General features: G+C 31.9%; 1 protein-coding gene and 1 pseudogene across 1 annotated transcript; both read right to left on the bottom strand.

The window, feature by feature from the left end:
* Positions 1 to 5,951: 5,951 nt before the first annotated feature.
* Positions 5,952 to 7,361, bottom strand: LOC127242034 (ethylene receptor 1-like; annotated as a pseudogene).
* Positions 7,362 to 11,494: 4,133 nt separating this feature from the next.
* LOC127242032 (uncharacterized) lies at positions 11,495 to 11,971 on the bottom strand. The gene has a single exon (XM_051261366.1). The coding sequence runs from the start codon at positions 11,969 to 11,971 to the stop codon at positions 11,495 to 11,497; it is 477 nt and encodes a 158-aa protein (XP_051117323.1).
* Between the last annotated feature and the right edge of the window lie 2,631 nt (positions 11,972 to 14,602).

The following is a 14,602-nucleotide window of genomic DNA, read 5'->3' as shown; positions in this document are numbered from 1 at the left end:
AACCCTCACTATACTTTAAAAAATTGCATGACACCCTTTATAATTTAAAAAATATTGAATGAAATCCCCTACCATGCAAAACATATAGATATGAAATTATTTTCTCATCACACAAGGAAGTTTTCATGGTGGTGGGTTTCATGCAACGCTTTTTAAAATATAAAGGGGTGTCATGCAATTTTTAAAAGTATAAAGAGATTTCACGTTGAATTTCGAAATCACAGGAAAGATATGAGCAATTTTGCCTAAAAGTATTTCAAATGTGAGGAATATAAGTCTTGAAATATTTCAGTTATTATTATTATTATTATTATTATTATTATTATTATTATTATTATTATTCTTATTATTTTGGTTTGCATCTATTGTTTTGCCCCTTTTTTTTTTTGCATTTTTTTTCTTTATTTTTCATGATATATTTGATTAAATAAGGGTTTTTTTAATTTAATTTCTCAATATCATTACAAGAAAGTTGCATTTAAACACCTCTCTTACTCTCTCCCCCTTTGTCTCTATCTTAACAGATAAAAAGCTTAACTAAACAAATACTTTCCTACCAGTGTTAAATTTCCTCGTACTTCACTAGTACTTGTAATGAAATCAAACCATGAAAATATAAATATGTATGTATTTGTGTGTATCGTCATCAATCTCCCCCTCGAAATTATATAATTTTGATCTAAATGCATACTATACTGCAGAGATTATTATTCACCTTATTGTCGGCAGACAGACACTCCTCCATCTTTAGATTTTGATTTCGGTTTCGGTTTATTGAGATTGTGCTAGAAATCCGTGCTCGAATATATCAGATAGAATGCTTCTCATTTAATCCAATGAAACCTGTTTTAGTATCATTGCATCCATACCCAACCTCAAGTAGTAATATTTTATTGCCATGTCAGTGTTCCATGTTAGGGCCATGATTATGGACTTGTCCCGTTTCTAGAATTTCTGGCGTATACGTACAACATTATCAAAAGTATCGACGTCGGGGATGCTTACATTAAGGAACACAACTCCGTGCTCGTGGGTGACTGCTCGGACACACTCGACACCCTAAGAAACTGCTAATATATCACATCCGAGGTGCGAAAGAAGACCCTTTTTTACTATACAACCAACGTTGTTTTCATCCAAAACCACAAATTTCAACCCAGGAAGATTTGTCTTAACAAGATTACCCGGACCTTTATGGACGAATGCAAGCTTTGACTCATTTGACTTACCGGGAATTATGAGTTTAACAATAAATATAGCCGTAGAACTCCGGCGATGATTTTCATTTTCAATCCAAATCTCCCATCCAATAAGATTTACAGGTCATTTACAAATTGCAAGACCAAATTATTGGGTTTGGGCTCCCAACTACATAATTAAATATCCAAATTTAAAAGGTAATTGGGACTAATTGATGATTATGACCTAATTAACTTTTTTGAAGAAAATCATAGTAGCAGCAGGCATACATGCTAAAATACAGAGACAGAACAGAGCAGTCCGCCTAACAGTCTTTCTCCTTTTGAAGTTTTGATCAATCGACATAGTAAATATTGTCATATTGGAGTAAAATGTTTGCTGTAGATAGTGGACATCTACATCTTAATTTTGTACGGTGAATATTAATTTTCGATGGTCCGATTTTTAGATAAGATTTTGGAAACGAGATAGGTGTTTTTTGCTCTATTTTGTTCAGTTTTTCATTGTTTTGTTGAGATCGAGATTTTGTTGAATTTTTATTGTTTGCGTCATATCTTAAATTGTAATTTTGGAAGTTTGTAGTCTATTTTTTGGTGATAATGGAATTTTTTGTGGGCTGAAGAGCTTCGTGGTTTTTTCTCTTTGTATTGGAGAAGTTTACCACATAAATCGGCGTGTCGTTATATTTCTCTTTATTTATTAATAATCATGATATATTATAAAAATTAGGGAATTATATTTTTGTATATTATTTTTATTATTCCCAACAAAATGGTGTCAAAGCATCGTCGATTGTTAGAATTATGGAGATTAATACTAGTAGGATGATTTCTTTGAATGTGATGAACTATCATAAGTGGTAGGATAAGCTAAAGAATTTATTATTTGTGAAAAGTTTGTATTTTCCCGTATTTGCTACTTTGAAACCTGATTCGAAGACTAATGAAGCCTGGAAATTTGATCATCTTCAAGTGTGTGGTTTTATTTGTTGGCGGATTTATGACAATGTGTTAAATCTCATTGCTAATGAGATGGATGCCAATGCGGGATAATCTTGAAAACTTTATACTTCCAAGACGGGCAATAACAAATTATATTTACTCAGACAGTTGATGCATCTGATCTACAATGAAAATGTTCTTATTCCTGACCATGTGAATGAGTTTTCGGGATTATCAGATCAACTGTCAATTATTGGAGTAAAATTTGATGATGATATTCTTGGATTAGGGCTAAATACATTGTTTGATTCATGGGAGACATTTCACGTTTCACACGCTAATTCTCCTCATGATGGTGTGATGACTCTGGATTATGCAAAAAGTATGATTATTAATAAGAAAATGAGAATAAAAACTTAAAGTTTATCATCCTAAAAAACTGAATTTCTATTTGCAGAGCATAATGGGAGACATAAAAATAGAAATACTGACAAGAGCAGAAAAATGAGCAAATCCAAATCTCTCTATTAGAATGTTGAATCCATTATTTTCATGAAAGAGGTTATATTCAAAAATATCGTTTCAAGTGGAAGAATGACAATTTGAATGGTGGTGTTGGAAAGTCTGAGAATACTAATTGTGTTGCCACAACAGCGAATGATGATCTCATTGTTGTGATGAATACAACATAAACACTGTCTGTTTAGATGTTTGTTGGGTTTTGACACCAGTGGTGCAGTCCATGTCACTTATAGAATGAATTTTTTATTACTTACACTTATGGTAAGTACGGTTCGTTGAAAATTGATAACAATGATATATCTCAGGTTGTGAGTACTAAAGATATTTGTTTGAGGATAGAAAATAGTTTTATGTTGCGACTTAAGAATATTAGACATGTCTTGGATATTCGTATGAATTTAATTTCTATTGGAAGACTTGATGAAGATAGTTTTGGAAATTCTTTTTGTGATGGTATGTGGAAATTAAGCAAAGGATCTCTGTTGATTGCTTGGGGTAAGAAATTGAAATCAAATCTATATTCCATGCAAGCTTCAATCTAAAATGATGATATGAATTTGGTGGAGAAGCTGAATTTAACGGAGTTATGACATATAAGGTTAAGCTATATTAGTGCAAAAGGTCTCAAAACTCTGGTAAAAAGAAACGTTGTTTCTGGTTTTAATAATGCATATTTGGAAAAATGTCCATACTTTTTTTTAGTGAAGCAACATTGAATGTCTTTTAAGACCAATCAATCTCTTCTAATGCAGAATTTGTTAGACTTGGTGTATTTAGAAGTCTTTGGTCCTTTGAAGGTACATAGTTTCAGTGGTGTTTTTTATTTTGTGACATTTATTGATGATCATTCCAAAAAGCAATCAAGTGCTTGATAAGTTTAACATTCATGATGTTGTGTTCTTAGAGAATGAGACAATTGATGACATAAAGGAAGATTCTCATTCTCAGGATCACTCCGTAATTGTTGAGATTGTCTCAATAACACGATCAACTATGAGAGGTAATGATGATATGATCATGATGATTATGCCCGAGGGGTTATTGATGTTGGTTATAATTATTTTAATCGTTTTGTAAGTGATTCGCAACAAACTTCACTCAGAAAAATAAAGAGTATGTACTTTAGACTAAAGAGAGAGAATCTGAATGTTTTGATGAAGCCATGGAGCATGCAGAAAAAAGAGATTTAGTGGCATGCCATGGAGGATGAGATGAAATATCTATACAAAAATCAAACATTCAAGTTGGTAAAATATTCGGATGAGAAAAAAGCCTTGAAGAATAGGTGGGTCTATAGACTGAAACAGAAAAATGGTTCTTCAAAACCAAAGTATAAAACTAGATTTGTTATTAAAGCTTTTAGTTAGAAAAATGAAATTGACTTTGATCAAATATTTTCTCCAATGTTTAAATTGTCCTCCATTCGATATGTACAAGCAATGGCAACCAGTCTCAACTTGGAGATCAAATAAATGGACGTAAAGGCAACCTTCCTTTATGGTGATTTGAATGAAGAGTTTTATATAGAGCAACCAGAAGGGTTTCAAGTGCAAGGTAAAAAGAATTATGTTTGCAAGTTGAAGAAAAACTTGTACAACTTAAAGCAAGCTCCTTGGAAATTGTATAAGAAATTTGATAAGTTATGCAACAATATGGTTACCGAAAGATTACATTTGATCACTACGTATTTGTGCAAAGGTTATTGAATAATGACTTTATTCTATTGTTTCTATATGTCGAAGAAATGTTTATTGTTGGTTAGAATGTTGCAAAATTAGCAATTTAAAATAAGATTTGAGCAAGTCATTTGCTATGAAGGATTTAGGAACAAGAAATTAAATTTTGGGTATAAATATTCTACGAGATAGAAACGCTGAAAGAATTTGGTCATCACAGAAGAAATATATTTAAAAAGTCCTTTAGAGGTTTCATATGGAAAAGAATATTGGAACGGTGTAAAGTAGATTTTGAGATATCTTCGCGTTACCTCATACTTAAAGATTTGTTTCGGTAATGACAATTTACTTCTTTATGGTTTTATTGATTTTGATATGGCTGGAGATATTGACACTCGCAAGTATACTTTAAGGCATGTGATCATCTTTGAAGGGGGGAAGGTAGTTTCTTGACAATTGAGATTGTAGAAATACATTGCATTGTCAACCACTGAAGCTGAATTCATTAAAGCTACTGAAGCATACAAAGAAATGTTTTAGTTGAAGAAATTTATATTGGAGCTTGGCTACTCTTAAGATTGGTATAAAATATTTTGTAATAATCAAAATGTTATTCATCTTAGAAAATATCATACTTTTCACTCAAAGTCAAAACATATTGACATGCGATATCATTGGTCACGGGATGTGTTAGATGAAAAACTAATTACATATGATGATGCAACTGATATTATTACTAAGTGTGTGCCAAAATAAAAGTTTAAAGTTTGTTGCTCACTTGTCAGGATGATAAGTTCCTCCGCATAGTCGAGAGAGAGAGATTTGATGGGTTTGAGCTCCCAACAATGTGAATTAAAGACTAAATTTAAAATGTTATGGGGGCTAATTAATGATTATGACCTAATTAAATTTTTTGGAGAAAATCAAAGTAGCAGCAGCCACATACGTAGAAATATAGAGACGGAACAGAGCAGTTCTTGCAACAGTCTTTCTCATTGTATAGGTTTGAAATTTTGATCGATTGACATAGTAAACATTGTCCAATATCATGAAAATTTAAGCAAAATTTGGAACATCTATATCTTAATTTATTATATTGGAGATCGATTTTCAAGGGTCCAATTTTTAGATAAAAATATAGTAATAGGATAGGTTTTTCGGCCTTGTTTTGTTTGGTTTTTCATTGTTTTTGTGAAATCGAGGTTTTAGTGACTTCAGATTGTTTAGGCCATGTCTCGGATTGTGATTTCAGAAATTTTGTAGTCTATTTTCAATGATAGGGGAAATTTTTGTAGGCTAAAGAGCCTCGTAGTTTTTCCTTTTTGTATTGGAGAGGTTTTCCACATAAAACGTCGTGTCTTTATATTTTTTTTGATTTATTAATACTCATGTGATACTCTAACAATCAGGGAATTATATTTTTGCACATTCTTTTTATTATACCCAACACAAGACCACTCCCACCGGAAAGTTTTGTAGCGAGCGATTAGCTATGCACAAATTTTACAAAATAGCTTTGTAATATCAGGCGGGTTGATTCCTACACCATTAAGTCTTACCACTTCGCATAAATATAAGTGATTATCACTCAGTATTGAAAAAAATTAAGGGCTCAAAGATCTCTCAAAGAGTTTGCCTTTGTGACATGAACAGTTATTGAGGCACCGCCTTCTCTGGTGAACTTTACAACTTTCCAATAATATTGAGAAGAATTTGAATTAGCCGGTTTTTCATCACCAATGGCGTACTTTGGTAAATCGGGAAACAAACTCAATTTGACATATAGGTTCTTCATAGAAGCTATGGATTTTATCAATGTAATAGTTGATAAAAGTTGCCAAAAGGTTGCTGTTTTTAAGTATGGTCTCAACCATAATACGTTGCTCTTGCATCATATAAGTTTCTTGTAATAATGACAACAAAGCAATTATTGCATGCATTGGGGTTCTCATTTCATGATTCATGACAACCAATAAATCATTACTAGCACGAACGGTTGTTTCTGCCTTTCATCTGGCTAGATCAAGAGAAATATTTTGTTCCATGGGGAGATCCTTTGCCCTCATTTAATCATCCAGAATTTCAGCATGTGAAAGAGAAACAACTACCTGATCTGCCACCACTTCAACCAATACTAGCTCATGTATGTGCCACTATCTTGTATTGTCTGAAGGGAGTATCAAAACCATAAATGCATAATATTTAGTTGAGAGTTTGGGCCAATCAAAATCTGAAAATTAGAGAGATGCAGAAGCGGCACACGAACAACAATGACCTCCCCTAGCATGTACTTTCCAGTGGGTCGAAGTCGGGAAACAAGTGTATTTGGAGAAATTTTACCATATGGCTAGTACTGGAAAAAAAAAAAAAAAAAAAACTTGATTGATTACAGGAAATTGTATAGGTACAGTGAATTCAACTAGATTTGGGTGGCAAAAGTGTAGGAAAGTTGCAGCTCCAATCCAGTCCTTGTTGGCATTTAGAACACACACTCTTCTAAGCTTAACGTTCTCCTGAGTTCAACAAGGGTAGTTTCTAGAATGGTGCATCTATCGAGAGTGCTCCTGATTTTATGTGTCAACATTCTTACATGCCTACCAGTCTCTTTTGGTGTACAATTCAATTCTACTTCTCTATCCAGCTCGGCAGCCTTATTTCTCAAGAAAACTCCTTTATTTTTACACTTAATAAATCGAGAATAATATGTACCAGCATAAGAGTTGTTGCACAAGATACTACGACAATCAAAATCTTGGCAGTAGTCATGACAACTGTAACAATATTTGTGTGCATCGAAAATATCAATAAATTAATTAAATGGGTTGCGCCACAGAGGACAATGAATGCACCAACTGAACAAGAACTCATTTATAAGAAAAAACTACAAACTTCTTACAAAGTAAATTAACTCCAAAGGGATCAATAAGTAAGCCAAAACAATGAAGAAATCCGATATGTGCTGGTACTTCATCAGCAACTCGTCCGCCGGCCACAACGGCTCGATGCAATTACAAAGTTCCATATTCAGCCAACCTTTGTAGCCCTTTTGTTCTTCTACGCAAACAACTCAACTAACATTCCCCACAAATTTCAAATTTCTTCTGCAGAAGTTACTGCAATCAGAAAACAAAGCTTATATGGTTTTAGTTGTCAAAACAGAAGCAACATAATTACTTCATTAATATAGAAAGGGCATCTTAAGCTTTTCTTACTTTTTTATTCTTCCTTTTTTATTTCTCTATTTTTTTTCTTCAATTTTTTCTTTTATTATTTCCTTCTTTCTTTCTTTTTTTATTTTTTATTTTTTTTCCCATCCTTATATATTTTTTTCCATATAGCTCAAATTTTGGACATTATGTAAACCCTCTCATCATGGGAGGATTTTTTTTATTATTCTCAAAATTTCGTAGCTTGACTTCTCCATATTATTGCGTAGGTTTCTTCTCTTTTTCTTATGCTTCTTTTTCCATTTTTGTTTGTTTATCATCTTGACCTTTGTTTTTCTTTTGTGTAGGTAAAATGGTTTTTTTTTCAAAGATATCTCATTTTCCTCTGATAATGACGAGTTAGCGATTCTTGAGTGTGAAACCCACTACTGGACAAGGCAACCTGTTTATCGGTCCACCAATTTCTCATAGAATGTGCATCTATTCACCATCGCTTAGAGGTTACAAATGTTCCGAAGACGTGGTCCCGGGACGTCACTGGTGGAGAATATATTTTACGATCTTCCCTCCACCAACATATGTCAAATGACACTTTTTTCCTTCCGAACTTGGGGTGCTGAAGCATACAGGGGGTGTGCATTTGAGATGGTCTACCCTTCTTTGATGGCAATTTCTCATATATATAGCTAGCTATTAGGAATGGGTTGAGGACGTGTTGGATCAATGCGAGTGTTTGTTAAAGTGATAATGCATTTATGACAAAATTCATGTTTTTTTATTTTTGTACGACTATTTTTCGGATTTCATCAAAGGGGCTTGTGAGGCATGGTATCCAAGCACCAATACTCTCTTGATCGTCTCCGTTGAAGTATTGATCTCTCTTTTCAATTTAGCATCTTTAGCAGGCATCCCCATACTTGGCTCTTCATATGACGAGGTGATTCCAAGCGCAAAGAACCTATACGAAAATAAAAAAGATAGAAAACTTATCCCTTATTTGTGCAGATACCTATTGTAGACCTACCATATTCTTCACATCCGTGACAAAGGTCGGTGAGAAGTCATCGCAACCGACTGGATTTCTTTTTTGTGCAAAATGATTGTCAAAGACGAGCATCTTTAAATCCGTCATGGAAAATAATCTACTCGTTATTCTCGTTCTCAAACTCATACGTGAATACTTTGAAAAGACTTTTCTCATAGCGCTACTTGCTTGTTGGCTCTGCATCTTTGTACTTTCGCTTGAAGACATAGGTTTAATACGCCCTTCAACATTCAAGATGACGAACATCCCAGTGTCGTGATTTTCGGTAAGTTTGTCCATCCCAATTTTTAAGAGTAATTAAAAAGTGCTAAACATGATTGAAAATTTATCCAATTTCGAAAAAGTTCAGACAATATTTCCTCTCCATTTTTTGACTAGATGGATTGGTAAATATTTCTAGACTCACTTCGTTGTTTTGAAGGAAAATTCACGGTCCGAAGATGTAAAATATTTTGGAGCCATAAGAGCTTGTGCATATAGAGCGGATGTTTCATTTTGGAAAATTTTTCATGACAATTACTTTCTATGAACTTTCACCTTGGACACTAAAGATTTCGACGTGCAGTTTTTCGATGACGGAAAACATAAAACTACGAGCAAGAATATTTCATCTCTATTTGCTCTTAGTTTCTGACTTTGTAGGATGAATTTTGATGTTTTTTGAAGCCGTATTGTCCCCACTGTTTATGTTTTCAAATTGGTTTTTTCCAAGAGATTCATAGTATTCTTTTGAAAAAAAAAAAACCGTTATTGCACTTTTGAGGAAAGTTATCAATATTGGCAACAAAGGACTTATTTGAATTATTCAACCGAGTTGTACATCCATGCATTCTTATGGCTCTAAGGAGTATTTGTTCCGAGGTCTACAACAGGTGGTGGACTCAAGTTTGTGGATCTTTCCCTGATGAGTATATTCTGCCGGTACAAAAAACTGCCGATCAAACCAAGTCATTGGATAAAGCTTGAAAGATGTCATTGCTTATCCCAGGTGTTCCCGAAAATAAGAAAGAAAATTCAAATATTTTCAATATTGATTCCTCAAAGCAGGCAAAAAATTCCACCAAAAAGAGAAGTAGTACAAATGATGTTTATTAGAAACAAGCTCGTCGAGATTCTACCATCAATCCATCAAATCTTTAATTGAGTCGGCGACATTCCTTGAGTGACATTGCAAGAGAAGTAACCATCTTTTTTTTTTCTTTTTTTTTGTTGTCCTCATGATTTTTTTTTTAGTTGGAACTAAGGATCTCATATGTTGATGAAAAGACTACAAGTCAAGATTTTGTAATGGGGGTAGTTGGAGAAAGTAAAAGTGTTTGTAATGAGTCAGTAAATAATGTTCCAACAAATCCACAGTCGTTCAATTATTCCTACGGCCTCTAAATTTTATGGCATGGATTTTTTTGAAGATAATCCAACATTTCAATCCAAAGGACAATCTCTCCTCTTGAAGCACAAAATCCTTTAGAGTAAATTAATATGACATATGAAATTCATCCTATAATGACAAGAATTAGTGCCTTAGTGATCCGAAAAGGTAAAGATCAGCTACCAAACCTATTTTGAGAGTTTCGAGGTTGCTTTGCGTGGTGAGACTACTACAAGACAGTTGGACTGGCTCGGAGTATGGTTAAACATCCATTTTCGACTAATTTTTCTTCTCATCTCTATTTATAGCTTTCAAGGCGTTTTAACCATGAATTGTTCCCAACAAAGAGGGAAAGACTTGTAGGTAGAAAGAAAATGAGGTGTGCCCAAAATTAGGATAGCTGAATGACTTTGTATAAGAATTGGAGAATCCTCAAAATTAGAGAGGAATCACCGGAAGGGTTATCATCATACGAGAGTTGTGATTTTGGAGCGGATTTAGGGGATATTTTTAAAGAAAAAAAAAATGAAGATGCAAATAAATTATTTGGCCGATCCGATGAACCGGGCTAACAAAACCATTTTTTTCTCTCTTTTTTTTCTTTTTAGAAATTTCCCAAATTCTAATCTAACAAAACTAACATACTAATTGGGTTAGACTAATTGGGCTTAGGCCTGAGTTTGAGTTTGGGTAAAGGGTTTGCGATGATTGGGTCAATCCGATGGATCAGACTAAAGAGTTGGTCAATTGATTTTATCTATCGATAAAATTGTTGGATTAGGCTTCGAACAATCAAAATTTCCAACAAATTCAAGGTAATCGGAGAAAAAAAAAGGAAATTGGATGTGTGAATATTATAAAAAGAATAATTTGAGGGATCAATTATGAAAGTTATGTGAAGAATAAATGAAACATACCGATGATAATTAACGAAAAAAAAACAAGAAACTAAATGGGAGCAATCAAAAGCCCCGAACAGACACAAAAAAAAAAAAAAACAAATCATTTTTTCAAATTTTCTCTATTTTGTTCACATTTCGATTATTCTCTATTTTCATCAATTCTCTCTTTATATTTCATACTTTCTTTAAATTTTTATTTATGTTTCTAGCACTCTAATTCAAGTTTCCTTTCATTATTGTCATATTACAATTTATCAACTTTTTCATCACTAATTTGTTCGATACAAGACATCATACCCAAAAGACTTTTTGGAATATTTTGAGGATGCATATCTAATTTTTTTGACCGACCCTCTTTATATTTGCCCAAAAAATCTGAATTCTGAGTACAAATCAAAAAATATAAATAAACCCATAATATGATAAAATAATCTAGAAAAAAAAAAAAAAAAATTAGATGTGTATAAAAGAAATTTATTTGAATGATATTCAATCACATTGTATCTTTTATATATATAATCTTCAGACTACACGGACACGATAAATTTCTTTCATCCAATAAATCCGAACTTAACAAAAAAAGGAAAATTATTAATAATTGACTTCACCAGTTTCACGAAAGTGCATTCTAAACACGTGGCTAATCCTGAACCGTTAGATTACTGACGATGATCATCTGAAGCTGAGAGGTTCTTCTACAATGGTCTCCAGCAACGGCTTCTTGGATCTGCAAGTCGACACTCTGTGCTTCAATTCCAGCGCCGACAAATCATCCAAATCCATCTCCGGCGCAGCCAATTCCTCTTCGTTTTCCGGCAGAACTCGCGAGACTCTCCTGGCGGCCGCCGCCGTGAGGATCGCCGCGACGTCCGCCTCCGTCGCGGCGGCGTTGAGCCGTTTCATCGGAAAGAAAACGTAGACAGCGCCGATCTCGAGGTCGTCGTCGGCGCTCAGGGCGGCGAACCTTTTTCCGATCCGCAGCGACCTGGCGTCGACGAGGAAGAAGGTCGGCGAGTCTAGCATGAGCTCCGCCGCCTTGGTCGGCTCGTGCAGGCGGCGCACCTCGCCGGAGGGTAAAATGACCTTGGTGGCTCTGACGAAGCTTTTGCTCACCGGACCAGGCAATGTGCAGGAAGCGTAATTCCCCATTTTTGTTTCTTTCTTCTCTCTAATTTCTCGTCTGATTGGTGAATTCGATTATGGACGAAGAAGACACCACATTATATATAATAATAATAATAAATGTTTTTATTTATTTAAAAAATAAATAAATAGATAAATCGGTTGGCGAGTTGTATAAAGAAAAGGTGGAAAAGCATAATTCCAGTTGGTCGTCATTTATCGTTACGGTGATTTATTATTATTTTATTTTTGTGACAGTTATTTTTGTGAGTGGAGCTATGATTACATATATTATTTATTTTTTAAAAAATATTACTTGAACGATTTGATTAGGAACACGGTATTTAAGACAAAGATGTTTAATTAATTAATAATAATTAATTATTATATTATTATATAATTTTTTTTATAATTAATAATATTTATATTTTTAAAGTAAATTTAATATATATGATTAAAAAAATTAAATATATGTTTAAATATTTCAAAATTATATAACAATTAAAAAATATATGCAATATGGATATCATTTCGTAGAGAATAAAATTTTCTATAATACAAGTAAATAAAAAAAATATTTTTGTTTATATATAATTAACATAAATTAATTTTATAAAAGATGTGTAGTTTTAGATATAGATAAAAATATTTATTTTTTTGAAGAGAGATGTAGAAATAAATGGGTTTTAAGTGGTCCTACATCATTTATAATGTTGTATATTATGTAATTAATTAAGTTGATTTATATTTGTTAAATATGTTTTAAATTAATAATTTTTACCAAAAATAGAAAGGTATCAATTGTTATGGACAGACAAAAATGGAAATAATGTCAAGTGTGGTGGGACGGGGGGAGTACTAACTAAAAATTAAAAAAAAATTACTCTTTTTTAAAAAAAAAACCCTATCTGGAAAAATGTTAAATAATTAAAATGCTAGTAAAATCCTAAAATAGTACTTTATCTATTCCAATACAATATTCTTGTTTACCATTTTTGTTGGTCCAAAAATAATAGTTTCTTTTTCATAAATAACTATATCACCGTAAAATTATCCTTATTCTTTCATTTTTATTACATAATTGCCACTACTTTTTACACTAATACACTCACAAGGAAAAAAAAAATCTTTTATTCATACTTTTATCAACTACCAATATAATATGAGTATTTCTTACATCTCGTGTTCAACCCAATTAAAACTATATTTACCGGATAGAGGGAGTAATAGGTTTTTTTATGTATTATTTTTCACATGTATTCATTTTATGTAGTATTAATTTGGCATCCTTTCAATTCATCGTTAGGATATATTCATTGTTTTTGGACTATCGTGTCTTTAGAATGGATTTAATTGGATTTATGAATTTATTTATTTGAAGGGTTTTTTTTTTTTTTTTTTTTTTTTTTTTTTTTTTAAATTTTGAAACTAAAATTAGTACATTTTTAAATTGAAAATAAACATTGGACGCCAATTTTCTTTAAAGAAAAAAATTGGAAAATTTAGTAGTGATATATAGTGATATATATGATCAAGTCTTATAGTACTTATTTTTATATAACATATTAATACGACCCATAAAAAGTTGTCTAACGGTCGAAAATTATTACGATTTTTTACATTATTAAAAAACAAGAAAAAAAAAACAGACGTGCGACTATTTTCAATGTAGAGAATTGCTTTAAAATAAAAATTATTATACAACAAAATTATTATATCGTAATTTTATTATGGAGAATTATTAATTTGTTAGAATAATATTTTTGTTGAATGACAATTAATATTAATTGTTGAATTTTTGTAAAAAGCAACCAGGTTAATAATATCGTGAATGTATAGATAATTTAAGTATTTTAATGTTATATTTACATGCTTTAAGATATCGTATTTTATTTATTGCGTGAAATCTTTCATATTAAATTAAAATTTGCACAAAAAAACATCGTATTCGTCCAAAACTGATACTCCCTCCATCTCAAATACCATGTCTGCTACACTATAGACACGATATTTTAGGAGAAGTGTAATTAGTAGATAATTAAGAATGTATTAGTAAAAATAATTATCCTATAATATAAATAATTATAAATTAAGATTAAGATAACTAATTAGTTTAATTAAAATAAAAAAAAAATTTAAAAATTTAAAATGAGATTAAAGTGTATAATCATTTTCCAAAAAAGGAAAGTGACATGGTACGTGAGACGGACATAAACGGCAACGTGGACATGGTATTTGGGACGAAAGGAGTATTAGAATTATCTCTAGACGAAGAGAGTGTTTTGTGGAAATTTTAATTTAACTTAAGGAATTTCATGCCATAAAAAAAAATACATTTTTATCAAAATACAAGAAGTTTTTTTATAATTTGCCCTATATTTTATTTTATTAAAAAAATAATAATATTATAAAAATGGGGCAAATGCTCATAGGTGGAGGAGGCCAAAAAAGAACAAAAAACTTTGAGTGGTTTGGTGATAAAAAATTTGAATTATTGGACACATCACTAAAAAGGATGAGAAGTTTGAATTTTAAGATATAATTAATCAATTATATATTACCTATATTATAATGCAATGATCAATTCATAAAATTTTGTTGTGTGTCCTTTTGGGTTGTTATTATTTTATTTTATTTTTAGTTCTGCATAATAAAAAA

The sequence above is a fragment of the Andrographis paniculata genome, unplaced genomic scaffold, assembly GCF_009805555.1.
Source record: "Andrographis paniculata isolate CXL003 unplaced genomic scaffold, ASM980555v1 Contig86END, whole genome shotgun sequence".
Lineage (NCBI taxonomy): Eukaryota > Viridiplantae > Streptophyta > Magnoliopsida > Lamiales > Acanthaceae > Andrographis > Andrographis paniculata.
This window is presented reverse-complemented; position numbering and strand designations above follow the sequence as displayed.